Genomic DNA, 16,221 nt, shown 5'->3' with positions numbered 1-16,221 from the left:
CATTCTTTTGTCTCTTTGTGACCTTCTTTTGCGTTCTCTCACCGTCTGTCCCGTTCTCTTCCCGTCTCTCGCCTCGGGCGCAGACACTCCTTAATATGTCACGGCCTTTCCGTGTGTACGTCTCGTCGTCGTCCTCGGTGTGTTCTGACACACAACATCTTGTCTCAGCCTCACCAGTCCTTTCCTTTGTCAGAGCTTACATTCTCAATCACCCCCTCACGCTGTTCCTCACTGTTATGTGTTCCTCAAACGTCATACTTTCCTACCATAACGGCTCGCTGAGAGGCAGGGAGGTAGAGGGGCAGAGAGAGGTAGAGGAGAAATTGTGGTGAGACGGAAGTGAAAAGGCAGTGAAGGAAATTGAGTTATCCATCAATGCACTTCTAGGGCAGTGTCTTGATGGAAAGATTAAGATTTTTTGGAGAAGAAGAGAGGAAAGCGTGAAAAGATGATGTGCGTTATAACAGATGATGGAATATTTTCTGCATACACCTAAACGTGACGTATGGCAACTATTTATAAATACACCATTTCATAATTTCACCACAAATACAAAAATAGTGCATCGCTACAAATACAAAAATACTGAATCGAGAAATCATGGCGCTCTGGCTTCTTATCAAGTTGTAGTAGTACATAATGAAAATGCAAGACACATTAGCTCACTGAATAACATAAGAGTTGGCATATTGTGGGCATCATACAATTAACAAGATGAATCACTGCGCTTGAATCAGTACTTTAGTAAATTATACAATTAATCAAACAGCCTGGCTTCTGCATGGGTGAATGAATCATGATCACGCACAATGAAAAACTGCATTCCCTTTGAACTGCACTTCATCTCCTAACCCTTTCAGTGAGTTAGTTCCAACATAGCCTTCTCCCCTGAAAAATATTTAAAAAAAACAGCTGTGGACCGACACAAGCGACATTGGCGACTTTAAAAGGTTAGCAGCGAATCCCTTCATTCCTACATTCATGACAATGTGACAAGGGCAGAGGCAGGCTAAGGGAGAGGTCATGTAAACACAGGAACAATTGATTTATTTCCACTTTTGCACTATTTTTTTTTACCTTGTCCCACAAATACCTTTGAGTCTGCCTCTGCCTTTTGCCTTTCTGGTGTAGTTGTTTTTTTTTAACCTTTCTGCCACTGCTTTTAGTGCGTCATCTTCTCTTTGGTGTGCTGCCGAGAAATCATCTCTGCATATTCCTCTTTCTTTCATCCCGGAGACATCAAAGTTATGCTGTATAACCACAGCTAGTTCCCTGATATCTGATAGAACCAGCTCCCCAAGTCCCCCCCACCCGTCAGCCTGAGGAAATGAATCAGATCATTTATTTTCCATCGCTGTCTTTCAAGAGCAGTGCAACAATCACAATCAGACAAGCGGCTGCTGTTATCGTCCACATTGGACCTGGTTGCACTGGAACGTGTGCTGTATTCCTGGAGGCTACACCAATCTGGTCGACGGACCTGTTACAATTGGTCCCACTCCTGGTCCCTTGTTTACAACTCCATCTCTCTCTCTTTCCTTTTCTTTCTTTCTTTCTTTATTTCTCCCGTTAATTCCCATTGGATTTAATTCATTCTCTTCCTTTCATTCATTGTGTTTCTTTCTTTCATTCATTCAATCTCTTTCACTTGTTCTTACGTCTTTCCTTCCTTCATTTCTCCTTCTTTCTTTCGTGTTTTTTTTGTTCCACTATATCCTTGGATACTGCAGTAGCGTTATAGTGGACCTAAAGCAGACTCCCTCCCTTCCAGATAGTGACACAAGGCCCCCTAGCTTATTAGCACCCGTCCAAGCCATCTTGTACCTCCAGGTATAACACACAAACACACACACGTACACACACACACACTAATAAACACACTCTCCACAATGTGCACACCAGGAGCCAACATTAATCTCAGACAGGTGAAAGCTTAATTGCCAAGACCAGTGAGGTGAAACAATGCGGGCATGTATAGAGAGTTATTCCAGGCGTTATCAGCCCCGGCTCTGTGTAGTCTGTGATTATAGGGCAGTTTGAGATGAGCCAGACAGAAGACAGGCTCTCCTTTACCCTATCAAAACTTTCTTCTTACCTTTTTGGAGTTTCGTATTTAAATTCAACCCCGCCCTGCCGACTGAGTGAGGCTGCCCCTCATAAGGCAAACCACCGCCTGCCACTCACGCCTTTCAGCGGAGAGTGAGAGGCAAGAGCATCATACAGAGACGACGAGAATCAAGCGGCGCTTTGAAAGGAAAAGCTGCCCGCGAATGCCAATAAAACTGCCAGTCACTGTCAGAGCCCCGTAGGAAAGCGAGCCTTTCGACGCGTATCTCCATCCACACACATCCGTTCCCGTCCACGCGCCACCCCGGCCTCTGCCTCCTCCGTGGCGGCGCCTCCGTGGCGGCGGCTGTTTGTTATTGGACAGGAAGACGTGGGAGATGCGGGGGAAAGGGGGTGCATCTAGGTTACCCATCATGTCACCGCCGGGATGCGGCCCTCTTGAAATGGTCTCCGCAGGACCTGCTCTTTTTTTCTGCTACTTATTTGCAGCGTGTCTGTCTTATGTTGTGTCCCCCTCGTACCTCAATCTATCCCCACCGCGCCCCCCCCCCCCCCTTGCTCTCTCTTCTGCTTTTTCTTTTACTGTTTATGTTTTTCTCTGTTCTGTGTGTCTCTCTCTCTCTCTTTAACTCTCTTCTCTGTCTCTGTCTCTTTACTTCCTCTCTCTCCTTTCTGTCATCTCTCTCTCCTCTTCCTCTCTCCTCATCACGGGGGCTCTCCCTCTCCTCTCTCTTTATCTCTCTTTCCCATCTGTCTCCTTTCTCCCTCTCTCTCTCTCTCTCTCCTCTGTTATCTCTCTCTGCTCATCACGGGATCTCTCTCTCTCATCCTGCCCATCTCGACGGGTCTGGTGGGTTATCGTGTTCTGCCTCCCCTACAGTAGATTAAAGACTGGCTGGATTTTGAGGGGCAGCTGCCCGCATGCGGACATCTAGTGAGGGAGGATGTGATGGTGGGTGGTAGCGCTAGGCCGTTAGCCTGACTGTCGGTCAGTCAGTCAGTCAGTCTGTACCTCATGGCCATCAATCTCAAAAAGAAAAAAAAAAGGACGTTTGTAATGAAATCAAAATTGGTGCTTATCCTCGCTCGGAGAATGAGGCTGCTTGCGCAACTGACGGTGGCGGTGGCTTTAGCCGCAAAGCCACGGCGCGATGTATTTACCGGTCGGTCGGTTCCCAGAAGACCGAAGTCGTTATTTGTCAACATGACAGACTAAGGCCACGATCAGACAGAGTGCGTTTCAGCAGCCCGTGGCGGCGTTTTCTAATTGTTTTCAAGGAGAGTGAAGAGTTTTTCCTCGCTGCCTCTGAACGCCTGGAGTGGAGAAAAAAAACATAATTTGTGTTTTTATTCATTGTCTAATCAGATGAATTGGACATGAAGTGTCCCCTCCACCTGTTAATTTTTTTTATGCAGATGTTTAGATGAATGTAAATGTATAAATAGATGGTACGTGGTAAGGTTGGGAACAGTGATTCGGTGGTTGCCTAGTAACAATAAAAAAATATGCACTAGGCTGCTTTTTTTTTTTTTTGGACTGTAGGCTTCGAGATAAAAGGCGATGCGATGCACCTCGTGATGTGCTGGTTGCAGACTGCCTCGTGTCTGACGGGGCTGGGGGCGCTTTAAGTTGCTTCCCCCTATAGATCGGTAGACAGAGAAGATTCAGGGGTAAGGCTTACACTCAGAATATACGCACAATTTATAAAAACACTTCAAATCACAAATCACAGCATTGTGTGATGTGATCGTCAGACCATATTTCGATAAGGGCTCTAACCTCATTTAAACATGTCCGACAACGACAAAGGTTGTTTTCACATCTGAATCTATCTATCCAAACAGTTCAGGTGCGAAAGCACCTCAGGTTATTTAAAAACAACATCTAAAGTTTAATGAATCTGTCTGTCTGTCTGTGAAAGGTTGCTGCAGAGACCTCCCAATTCCCAATAACATGATTTTTGTGTTGTGATTCTGTAAGGATGGTCTCTACCTCTCAGTGTAGGTTTGGGTTCTACAGGTCCATTGGGGTCCACCATGGCCTTTCATATGAATAGCTCCCTCTGTAGGACAGGCTTGTTATGTTTCCACTAAAGCCCCCTGCATATATAGTTCCCGGACACCGCTAGTGATTTTCTCTTTTCCCTCATGCAGCTATGATCAGGAACATTGGGCAGTAAGATAAAGAGCCACAGGTTCACATACGTCCTCAGCAGAGTCTTGTGATTGGTTGGCTTGCTCCGCGTGAAAGCGCCCCACGTCGGACTAACACAACCCTTTACATGCCTATCCCTGCAATCTTACTTCGTTCAATCGCAACGCAGCAGTGATACGGAAATGTTACTTTGTCTTGGGCAGGCAAATTGCCGGTGCAAATTTCCCAGACTATCAATCTATCTGTTCCCATTCACTCATGAACCCATGCAGAAAATCCTCCAGAACTTTGCAGGGCAAGACTGCATGCGTGAAAGGGGCTTAAGATTACATTTTGTTTTTCGGCGTACATTCTGGCATACTATAATATAATAATTTTGTCACCCTGATGATACAAATATTGTGGAACCCTGTCTATCTGTTCTAAGCTGTTTAGGGGATGGTCTATTCTTGACCAAGTTATGCTTCAAGAAAAAGCCAGGCACAGCCTGAATACTATTATCACATCATGCTCACTGATGTGAGAATAGCTTGATGTAATATGTGTGACCGTGCGTGTGTGTGTGTGTGTGTGTGTGTGTGTGTGTGTGTGTGTGTGTGTGTGTGTGTGTGTGTGCGTGTGCGTTTGTGAACACATCTGTGGAGGGTGTTAGAAAAGATAGGGAGGCCTTTCTGGATGACTAGCTGTATTCCTATTTGAATGTATGGCCCTCTAAAACCTTATTGAAGATTTATTGAAGCAGACTTAACTCACCCGCTATTTCTTTTATCTACTTTGGACAACAAACTTTTATGAACTACCAACCTTATGGTATCTGAGGTTGGTACGGATTAGTAAAGGTTGGCAATGTTCTGGGGACACTGTTTGTGTGCTGCATGGCTTTCTCAATGTGTGTCATTAACTTATTATCTCTTCTGTTAAATGTTCACTTTACACGCACAAATACTTTTTCTGAGCATGTGTTTTTGCATCTTGTGTCGAGCATCATTTATTCATGCATTATAATGTGTAATTGTGGTTTGTTATACTGTGATGATACTGTGTGTTTTTTAGAGTGTGTGGGACTGTTTCTCTTCACGCGTATGTGTGTGTGTGTGTGTGTGTGTGTGTCAGTGCCTGTGTATGTTTGTGTGTGTGTGTCAGTGCCTGTGTATGTTTGTCTGTTTGTGTGTGTGTGTGTGAGATAGTGCCTGTGTGTGTGTGTGCAGGTAGGTAAAGTGTCATGCTCTTGTCATTGTGTGTTCTCTCCGTGCAGGGTGCGCTGGCCACCCCCTTGCTGTCTCTGTGGCAGGCGCAGCACCAGGGCTCAGCCCGCACAACCAGCATGCCCCAGCGTAGACAGAGTGAGTCACTAACACCTCCTCTCTACCTGGACCCCCCCCCCCACCCCACCCCACCCCCCCGCCCCCGTCCTCCTCTCTAACCCCCTGGTCTGCTCAGCCCTCCCCTGGTTCTGGAGCTCATCAGGCACTGACGAAGGGGCCGCCCGTCTGCCGTTTACACTGGGGTATCACAACAGGCCAACGGAGGTTATTAAAGAGGTTTTATTCATTCATCCATTCTACAATGTGTTTTGCCATCAAAATCATCTAATCCTCTATTACTCATTTAACGTCCAAATCATCTGCTTTAATAGAGGGTTAGATGGTCGATGAGGATTGATCTCTGGTGTCTCTGGTGATGTCTGTGCTGGAGTTGTTTCTGGTTGGTTGATGCCGGCAATGGAGGTCATTCGATCCTTCTCAGTGAGGCAGAGTCGTAGGACACGCACAGATGTCGCTCATAACACTCATAATAGGTCTGCTACTGTGATGTACCAGGACACGGGTAGTAGACCCTTAGACTTATCGCCACTAGTTTGGCTGCTTCTTAACTAGTAGCAGACTAATACTTAGTGTAATGAGGGACACCTTATAGCGCTGATGAATATCATCAGCATATCGCTGATGAATGGTCTGTTTTTGTAATGTTGTTATTTCAACTCTTGTGGGCTTTTTTTTTATATCATTGGGATCAACAGATCATCTTCCTTTAAGGGCAGCCATAAAGTTTCCCCTTCAGTAATTGAAAAGGTGTTCTGTAATACATTGGCAAATCTTCTCCTTAGGCAGGACTTTTATTATAGGTTACAATGTGTTAAACTACAATTAAGGCTATGTATACACACATTCATTTGATTTATTGACCTATTGTAAAAAGGTAAAATATTCTGTGCATGACTTTGCTAGGTGTTTCAAAAACACGCAGGTACACTCCACAACAAAGTGAAATATCTCATATTTTGGGTGTTTTTCTTAAGTTGGACCCAAAAGTGTATAAAAGAAAAAACGCAAGGCAAAGACAGGCACTGTTGAAAACCACGCTGAAGTCACAATCGCCGCCCCTCACATCTCGTCCATTCTCAAGGCAATTTCAGAAGAGAGAGGGAGAGAGAGAGAGAGAGAGTAAATAGTCCTTAAACAAAGCAACAGCTAGAGGGACAAAAGAGTACAGGGGGCTAGATGGAGAGAGATAACACGAAGAGAAGTGAGTCTCCCGTCGCTCTGCTTTGATCATTCACGACGGGGAGTGCTGGAGAATCAAGTGGATAGGATTGGGATGTTGTGTTTTGGTTTCCTAATGTGTGTGTCTGTGTGTGGGGGGGGGGGGGGTCTCGGCCTGTTGTGCTTTAAAAGATTGACAGCACCAGCTGTGTCTATAGTCAGTTTTGAAAAATATACAATGTACAAAATATATTAAAAGCAGGACAAGGAAATGGAGGGAACAGGATAGCAGAGGAAAGAAAATGGTGGACAGGTAGTCCACATTGAAGGGACGTTATTTCCATATAGAACACATCAGTTATACTCGTATGCATGGGATGAATAAAATCACCAAAAGAAAATGCATCATTTTTGGATCAATGCCCCCCCCTCACGCGGCCATCAGCCTCTGACGTCAACACAGAGGCTCTCTGGCTCGCCCACGAGTTCACCAGAAAGGTATTTTCAGAGATTGAAAATCAAGTTCAGTCCCCTTTTATACTGTTCGCTATGATGAGAAAATAATGTGCTTTCGGACCGCAGCATATTGTCTTTGTTTGTTTGCCTCCGCCACAACAAAAATACTCCAAACCAAAGGTGCAAGTGCACGTGCACTCCTTGGTTCGGTATTGATTTGGAATTTCTTAACCAGCAGCCTGTCTCCTGAGTCCCCTGTGCAACGCCACCTGTGTCCCCGTCTTGTCCACCCCAATATCCCCGCCCGTGCTTTGTACGGCTTCTCCTTTTGTTCCTGGTCTCTCTGCCCCCCCCCATCCCTCCACCCTCCTCCCTCTTGACTTTGGTGTGTCATGGGTTGCCTGGTCCTCACTACTGTCTCTCCGTTCGTCCTCTGCCTCCCCATGCATCATGCCTGGTGCAAGGTGTGGAGCCCCTAGTGCAGTACTTCACTGACCGAGCGTGGTATAGTAACCCTTTCTCTCACATATACATGTCTCCTATTTGGCTTTGTTTCCGGCCTGGTTTTTGGTTCAACGTGAAGCATGCCGATTTGCATATCATTGTCATGCACTCTGCATGCTTTTGCACTGGGTTTGCGGTTGTGGGGTGTGGGTGTTTCTGTTGCATTGTTGTGTCTTATGCCGCCACAGATTCAACCTGCTATTCTCGTAGGTTCCACTTCTATTTTGTTTTTTTTTACTGAGTTAAACAAACTAAGTTGGTTACTTTCTTTCGTCCTTTGCAACACCTTTGTTCTGCTGTGTTTTTTTTTTTTTTTTTGTGTGCCGTGTGTTCAGTTCAACCAACTTAATGTTTTATTCCTGTCATACTACTAAATTAATCATCAAGCATGCTTGGATGCATTTCATCGCTCGTACGCTATTTTAGCCTCGGTGTTTTTGTTGTGAAAGAATAGTGAGTGAGTTTATGACCACCTGAATGTTAATGTGTCCACTAAAGCACATTACTTCCACTTTCAGCGATGAGGGTCTGGAGATCCATTCCTACTCACCTTCGGTACTCTGATAAATGTAGACCAAACTGCCTTTATACAAATTCATTGCCTATGTAAGTGCCTCCATCAGATGAGCTTACTTCCTACTGGTCTCTTTGGATTTTGTGAATGTACAAGTGAGATTTGGATTGAATCAGCCTCATACTCCCCACTATTGCACAGTGGCCCCCCCCCCCCAGCTTGGATGATCCTGCGTGACATTTGTTTCCGACAACCATCTCACGAGCTTGAAGGGTCATATCCCGGCATCAGTTATTCATCAAACATTCATGGTGATGTGGAATCGATCGTATGGATGCTTCAGGGAGTATTGGTCAGCTAATGAAATGCAGTGGATGCTGTAATGGCAGAGTTCTCTCTTGTATACATCATTCAGACAAACATAATAACAACAATCCCATTCTTTTCCAGATGGCCAAAGTGGGGTTCATTTACTTTTTCTAAATACATCTAAATACTGAATACTTTTATATAGGGAAGTCCTCCAATTCTGCAGTTACTTTGGAGCCTAGCACCTCAAATTGGCCTCACAAATGTACATCGTCCCCGAGGCAGTTTTTCTGTGAAAGTTATTATATTATTATTGTTATTATCTTTGTACTGAGAACTGAGAGTAAACTAAAAAACAGAAGCCACTTCTCCAGCATAGTAGCTAATTATTAAAGACCGGAAGAGACAGAATGCGGGGGATGAAACTCTGTGCTGTACTCGGTGGATAAAAAACGGGTCTATCATCTCTAAGGGATTTAATCCCCATCAAAGCCATCTGCAATGCACGTACCAACACAGCGGGTACTATTAGGATGAGCATGGTCTCAACAACAATACCATCGTCTGTCGTGCTTTAATACATTTAATTGCGGTAAATATGAGGAAACCTTTTTTCTGTACAACAAAAATACAGGAACGTCCCACGCCTTTTGTGATCCTTTGTTAAATTAACCGGTATCTACAAGAAAACAAGTTTTCACGCCTGTGTCCTCCTCCGATGCAATTCCTTCTCTATCGATCTCTGTGGCGACATATGATATAATCGCGAGGGCAGCTGCAGACCTGATTATTTGTGGCTATGGGTTGTCAGCCAAGAGGAAAACTAGAAAGCAAACATAAAGGCTGGGCGAGCACATAGTATGGTAGATTAATACATGTTTCTGCACCTGTATGGGACATGTATTTGTGAATTTGTTTCACTGCTGGCACATACAGTGGCACTATGTCAAATGATATCATGTCGCACAAAAAAATACATGGGCCTGTTAAAGAAAAACTGATGCCAGAGATTACTCTCAATGCAACAAAAAGGTTGGGTGCAGTGTGCCTGGCTGCCAGCATGTGGAGCTGTGGCCTTTGAAATTAACCCAGAAGCGCACGCACACACACACACACACACACACACACAGACACACACACACACACACACACACACACACACACACACACACACACACACACACACACACACACACACACACACACACACACACACACACACACAGACACCTAAGCAGGCTTAGGGTGAATGCTAGTCTGAGACATCACCATACATTGCCTTAATCACCAATCATGCACCACTTAGGTTTTAGCCCATTTCTGTTTCATTTCTGTGTGTGTATGTATTTTCACATCATCTAATAATAATAATAATTCATGAAATTGATATAGCGCTTTTCAGTGACCCAAAGACGCTTACATTGTGGAAGACATAAAAAACACGAAAAGGGTGATGACAGTCAGGGGGGACGAGGGAAGACAGCACAACAGAGAACTGAAGCAATGGTGGACCGTGAGATGAGTAGAGCAGATACAGACAAAAGACAAAACAGGTACAGTGACAGTGAAAAGGTGGCAAGGATGGATTGAAGAGCAAAGGGTGGTGGGCGAGGAGAGTAGAGAGGAGAGTGTGGAGGGGAAGGTCAAGGGGAGAGGGCAGGGATGAAGGTGGTTATGGGTAGGGGAGGTCGTAGGCTTGGGAAAAGAGATAGGTTTGTAGACTGGATTTGAATGTGGGAAGTGAGGGAGAGTCGCGGACAGGTTGGGGAAGGGTGCCATAGCGTTCTGCTTGTTCTTCTGAGAACCAAAAAAAAAGAAAAGAAAAGAGAAAAATGAAACAAATACATACTCAAAAGAGGGACAGACAAAGGTCGGATCTAGCTTGAAGCATCGTTCTCAGAACACCCTCATCTTCCGTCGATAAAACAACAACAATCTAAGACTTCAACAAGTTTGCAGCTCAAAATGATCTGGACAGATCTGTAGTCGATGCTGATTGATTTATTCTATCACTCTATAGAATAAATGCTGGCCAGCCCGTACCTGTTTACCTGTTCACACAGGTAAACAGTGTTGTTGACCCTTGAGCCTTGACCCTTGAGACTACTGTTTGATATTGAGATGACGACGATAAAGCCTTATTGCCTTTCTTTTACTAAAGAGGTGATATGATTGGAGGGGATGCACAATATGCCAAGGGATTTGATTGACGAGGCAGCAGTTGATTGTGTTTAATTAAATTGTTAATAAAAAAAAAGTTCTCTTTACTCTTGCTGAATAAAGTTGGAAGTAAGACAAAAAATAAATGCCCCCCCTTAAAAAGCAGTATTCCGTGCAAATTTCTGTTAATCATTTTAACTTTGTTATGTCGTAATTTTTAGATAAAAAACAGTTTGGATCGCTATAATGGATGTATTTTAACTTTACTTGGGCAGCAACGTTATTTTTTGTAGACTACAACGCTGGGCTTCCATATTTATATATTTTGGAGAAAGTGAGAAGGATCTGTACCGAGAGACAGAATGTGAATGTGAGATCAAGATGGTCTCACTAGACTACATAACCAGTATTCCTTGAAAACAAAACTTAAGAAACTGAATTATAGATGATATTTTGAATATCAGGTTTGTGAACTCGAAACCTTTGCAGGAACCAAGTGCGTTTCCACAGCAGGATAACCACATTCAGCTCGGGGACATGCGGCTTGCAGCGCTGTACACTTCTGATCAGTGGGAGACTCGCAGAAGTTTATTTTCAGCCAACATCTGCAGCCGCAAACTTACAGGTTTTTTTTTTCTTCTTTGCTTTAGGTTTACTGTGACCTACTGTGAGGTTAAAGCGCACACAGCGTTCTTATTGCATCCAAAGTGGATCTTCATTCATGTCAATATCACTTTCCGTTATGTGTTGACCGTTCTCTAAATGTATGGTATATTGATGAAAGCATGGAGTGTATGCTTGTGTACGCCGGCTATATGAGGTGGAGGGTTGAATCCATCTGTCTTTTTCACTGCCGTCAGTCTTATTGGGACATGCTGCATATTCGCGTCTTAATTTACATTAGGCACTTAACGCTGCAGTTTGGTCTTTTCTCTGTCTTTCTCGCTTTTCCTTGTCCATATTCACTATGTGCCTGATGTAAAAGGACCTTTATTTGCCTAACCTTCGCATATCACTGCGGTGGAAACACAAGGGACTGAAGGAACCTTGTAGTCCCCCGAAATAATATTTCAGGGGACGCAAATATGCAGCATGTCCCAATAAGACTGACGGCAGTGAAAAAGACAGATGGATTCAACCCTCCAAAATAATATTTCAGGGGGACTACAAGGTTCCTTCATAGTTCCTCGGACTAAAGGCTCTGGGTGCTTTTCGTGGAAACGCGGCTTTAGCAATCAAAGGATTTATAGGAATAAATCTAATTCTAAATAATATTTATGATTACCTGAAGTACAGGGCATAGGCATAGGGAATTTAAGTAATATAAACTGAAGTCGAGATATACATGTAGTAAACTGTTATTACATCTTGACTGAATCAAGGAATCGTTCCTATTGGCCGGTTGTAATCCCTTGACCACTTAATTTGCTTCATGTCTGCTTTGGCGCACCCCTCTGAAGGACGATACTAACATGGCTGCAACAAGATAAAGCGGCCCTTCTATCCTACCCTTGCAGACAACGGGCAGTCTGCTGGTATTAGAGGTGTCTCTGAGGCCCATCAAAAGCAGCATCACTGCCCGACAGGTGGACCTGAACCCCGGGCCTCAAACACCCTGTCAGCCTCCTCATCTCTCTCCCCGTGTGGGGTCCACTGCGGAATTGACCTTTCATTGCTTACTCTATCCCCCAAACTCCATCCATACCCTTCAAACTACCACCCATACCCTCCAAACTACCACCCATACCCTCCAAACTACCACCCATACCCTCCAAACTACCACCCATACCCTCCAAACTACCACCCATACACCTGACACTGGGGCCACCATATAAGGGGATTATACCAGAATTATTCTGTTCATGTATTCATTCCGAAGGTTGTTTACCTTTTCTTTGCCATGAAATACTCAATCCCTTCCACAGGGTTTACGACATTTCATTTTATTCATGAAAAAAAAGCAAGGTCTAAACCTTTTGTGCCCGATTCTCACGGACCCTCCTTTATACACTCTGCTCACTTCTCTGTATATTCGTCAGGTGCATAAAGGTTATGTTTAGGTATGTATTTGTTATATATATATATATATATTTATATATATATTCTTCCACCCTCCTTTCAGCCTCCAGTACCTCAGCCATCCAGCCTCTGCCTCAGCCAGCCCCTCCCCCTGGAAAGACCAGCAAAACCTCCCACCGCGGCCCCCAGTGAGTCCTGGGAGCAGCAGCAGGAGGAGGAAGCTGGGAGCATCATCACGGGGAGGGAAACCGCCTCCGACTCCCCCATGGCGGTCGATCGAGCGACCCCCGACGAAGATGAGCTGAGCCTCCTCTTCAGCACGCGCCTCCATCTCCTCGACGACTCAGACTCCGGCACTGCTCGGGGGGGGGGCGACGGCGGCGGCGGAGGAGGAAGAAGAAGAAGCCCCCCCCCCCGTTCGGCAGCTCCATCTGGGCGGGAGCGGAGGCCCCCCGCCGAGACCCCGGCAGGCTCCGACGCCACCCCTCGGCCCGTTTCATCTCCCTTCTCCTCCTTCTGTTTCCCCTCCTCCTCCTCCTCCTCCTCCTCCGCCCCCTCCTCCCCCTGCCCCCGCATACTGCAGCCCCCACGGCTCCACAAGCGAGTGTCGGTGCCGGCTCTGCCACCGGGGCCGGCCGGTGTGTCGGCCCCGCCCAGACCGGTTCCCGGTTCCCTGAGGCCTCCGGGGAGCCCCCGGGTGCCCAGGCAGCTCCCGCCCCCGTCCAGAGGCCTGCCCTGCTTCGACGCCAGACTCCCGGCTGAAGAGCGACTGCAGAGCGCGGAGCCGGCCCCTCTGCCGAAGCCCCAGGCGACGGTGTGGCTCCTGAGGGGCCCCGGGTGCGAGCAGGAGGCTCTGCACCACGAGCAGGCCCCGGGGCAGCTCAGGTACCCTGGGGCCGCGAAGGTGCTTCTTCCTTCCGGCCTCAAGCGCCTCCCCAGGCCCAAGGTCCACTACGTCGCTCCCCAGACTTAACGCACTCGGAACGCCACTCTCATCCCCATTCGTTCAGCCCCACTCTAACATCATCACGTGTGGGTGTGTTCACCACACACTGGAGGCACTCCAGTGTGACAACACATATATATATATATGAAACACACAATAACACACATATATATTTATATGTAGTTGTGTTACTGTGTGTTTCATGGCAGTGTGGCAGTGGACTGCTCTCGTATTTTGAACCCCCCTGAATGTGTTTGTGGCAAGGTGTCACTTAAAACAATCCTCATGTTACTCGGTTCAATCGGTATTATTCCAACCCGTTAAAAAACCGTAAAACCAACCGGCTCATTTAACAAGGGATGGAAGTGGTGGAAGATGTCCGCTGTGATTATCTTTATACTGACAGACGGCGGGGTTGACGCATACCCCCCCAACACGACCGCCATAGCGGTCACATTTATTGCTCTTTTGCTTTATTGCTTTCCACACGTTTGTGTGTATCGGGGGTTTGGGTGTGGGTATGTAAGTGTGTGTGTGTGTGTGTGTCTGTGTGTGTGTATGTGTTCACCTTGGGGTACGACCACAGTTAAACCACAGGTTAAGTCCACAAGCACTCACTGGATCCTTTGCGCCGCTGACCCCCGGGCAACCTCACAGCACACGGTACAGACAGACAGGGGCGCTCAGTGCACAGCGCTGCGCTCAGTGCGCAGCGCTGCGCTTTTCCCACGGGGGGACGGGGGGGACGGACGGTGGAAAACAAAATCAAAACATTAAGCGCCAATGCTGAAAATGAGAGGTTGTGGAGGGCTGGCGGACTCTGAAGTGCTGAGTCATAAAAGCTCCCAGGACCTTTTCCATACACAAAGTGTGTGTGTGTGTGTGTGTGTGTGTGTGTGCCTGCGTACAGACAACAACAAAAAACAGCCCCCACCCCTTCCCAGACCCTGTGTCCTCCTGCGCTGGCGACTGAGAGAGAGAGAGAGAGAGAGAGAGAGAGAGAGAGAGAGAGAGAGAGAGAGAGAGAGAGAGAGAGAGAGAGAGAGAGAGAGAGAGAGAGAGAGAGAGAGAGAGAGAGAGAGAGAGAGAGAGAGAGAGAGAGAGAGAGAGAGAGAGAGAGAGAGAGAGAGAGAGAGAGAGAGAGAGGCGCAGAGGCAGAGAAACATATGCGGAGGGTTCACACTTGTTCCGACCTCCACTCCCACGTCTCGGTCTGTCGGGCCGGCTTCAGTCGCTGTCTCCGGGGGCCGGCGGTGAACCTGGTGGCAGGCGCCTCCCCCCGGGGGGGACGCCCGGCGCTCTTTGAGTGGTGGAACACATCTCAAGCGGGCTTGCGATTGGCCGGGGGTCACGGTTATTTTTATATGAATGCGAATGAGAGTATTGGGTCTAGTGCAGCCTGTGTTTGTGTTATTCCCATATGGCGGTTATGTACTGTATTCAAATGAGAGGGGGGGGGGGGGGGGGGGGGGGGGGGGGGAGCTTCTGTGTGGACGCATCGCCAGCGAACATTCAAACAAGCAAATGGCACTTCTTGGTCCAACATTCTTCAACAACCAATTCTTCCACCAAGAACCATTCGTGGGTGTTGGTGTGAACGGCGGGGAACACAGACGCGGTGTGTGCCGGTGTGTATGTGTGCGCACGTGCGTATGTGTGCGCACGTGCGGTGCGCTGCGCTGTGCTGTGTTGTGGTTAGAGCTAAGCTGCCACATGAGAAAGTGCTGGAGCGATCAATCAGTGCACCATTGATCTGTCCAACCCCTGTAGCCAAACTAGATGGCCACATCTATCACGTCACCGGAAGAGGAGCCAAGAGTGCGCCTGTGCGTGCGTGCGTGTGTGTGTGTGTGTGTGCGAGCGTGTGTGTCTGTGGCAGACACGACTAATAAAGTTGGTTTCCCCATCCAGGGTCCATGTTGTCCGGGCCATGTAGCAAACAGCCAGCTTAGCTGTGGTGCAGGAAAACACCTACAACCATTTCAGCACGGTTAAATTCAGGCCAACCAGTCGTCATTGAGGAGGTTTGATGGTAAATATCGATAAATATACAGATCGGGGGCCAATTACTGTATTGCCAACAAAGTGCAAAATACGATTGCTACGTTTTTTCGTTGTAATTATCTGTGTATCTGCGCTCCCGCTGAGTAATTTAGGCTTCATTGTGTGCAAATTGTTCACATCCTTAATTACATAACTGCAGATGTGAGGGGAAGGGAGCGATATGTATAGTCAATTAGTTCAGCATTTTCCCTCGCAGTATCCAGACTCTCATGTGTTCATCAATGTTTACTATCTAATTTCATGCTAATTAGGACCTTGTTTACGGGCGACAGAAACACAATAAACGACAAGTTTGCTGACAATGCTTTCCGAGAGGACGGGAAAATGTAAGTGGCGGCCGGGTGGCCGATGAGAGATAATGGACGAGGGGAGGGAGGAGAATCACGGAGGGAAGAGTAGGGCGGGGACACAAACGTCACCGGGCGAATAAATCTTTTTTGCATCGCATTTTGTTAAAAAAAACAAACTGGAAAAAGCAATGGGAGAGCCAGAGGCGGGCAGAGCGAATACATATTGGTTTGTTTGTGTGCGGAGCGGTCCAGCG

The 16,221-nt window shown here is 46.7% G+C and overlaps 1 protein-coding gene across 3 annotated transcripts in view; it reads left to right on the top strand.

Moving 5' to 3' along the window:
- ccser2a (coiled-coil serine-rich protein 2a) overlaps window positions 1-15,095 on the top strand; it is a 49,784-nt gene extending 34,689 nt beyond the window's left edge. For 2 of the 3 annotated variants that reach the window (XM_084470955.1, XM_084470954.1), the window contains exon 10: window positions 12,771-15,095. In XM_084470955.1, coding sequence (XP_084327081.1) covers window positions 12,771-13,640 — 870 coding nt within the window. In that variant the 3' untranslated portion in view covers window positions 13,641-15,095. Of the gene's footprint in view, window positions 1-5,477; window positions 5,566-12,770 lie in introns of all 3 variants that reach the window. The other variant, XM_084470956.1, reaches the window with a different exon arrangement.
- Window positions 15,096-16,221: the final 1,126 nt, after the last annotated feature.

This window comes from Micromesistius poutassou (genome assembly GCF_964030765.1).
Source record: "Micromesistius poutassou genome assembly, chromosome: 7".
Lineage (NCBI taxonomy): Eukaryota > Metazoa > Chordata > Actinopteri > Gadiformes > Gadidae > Micromesistius > Micromesistius poutassou.
The sequence above is the reverse complement of the archived record's forward strand: the minus strand, read 5'-3'. Positions and strand labels throughout refer to the sequence as shown.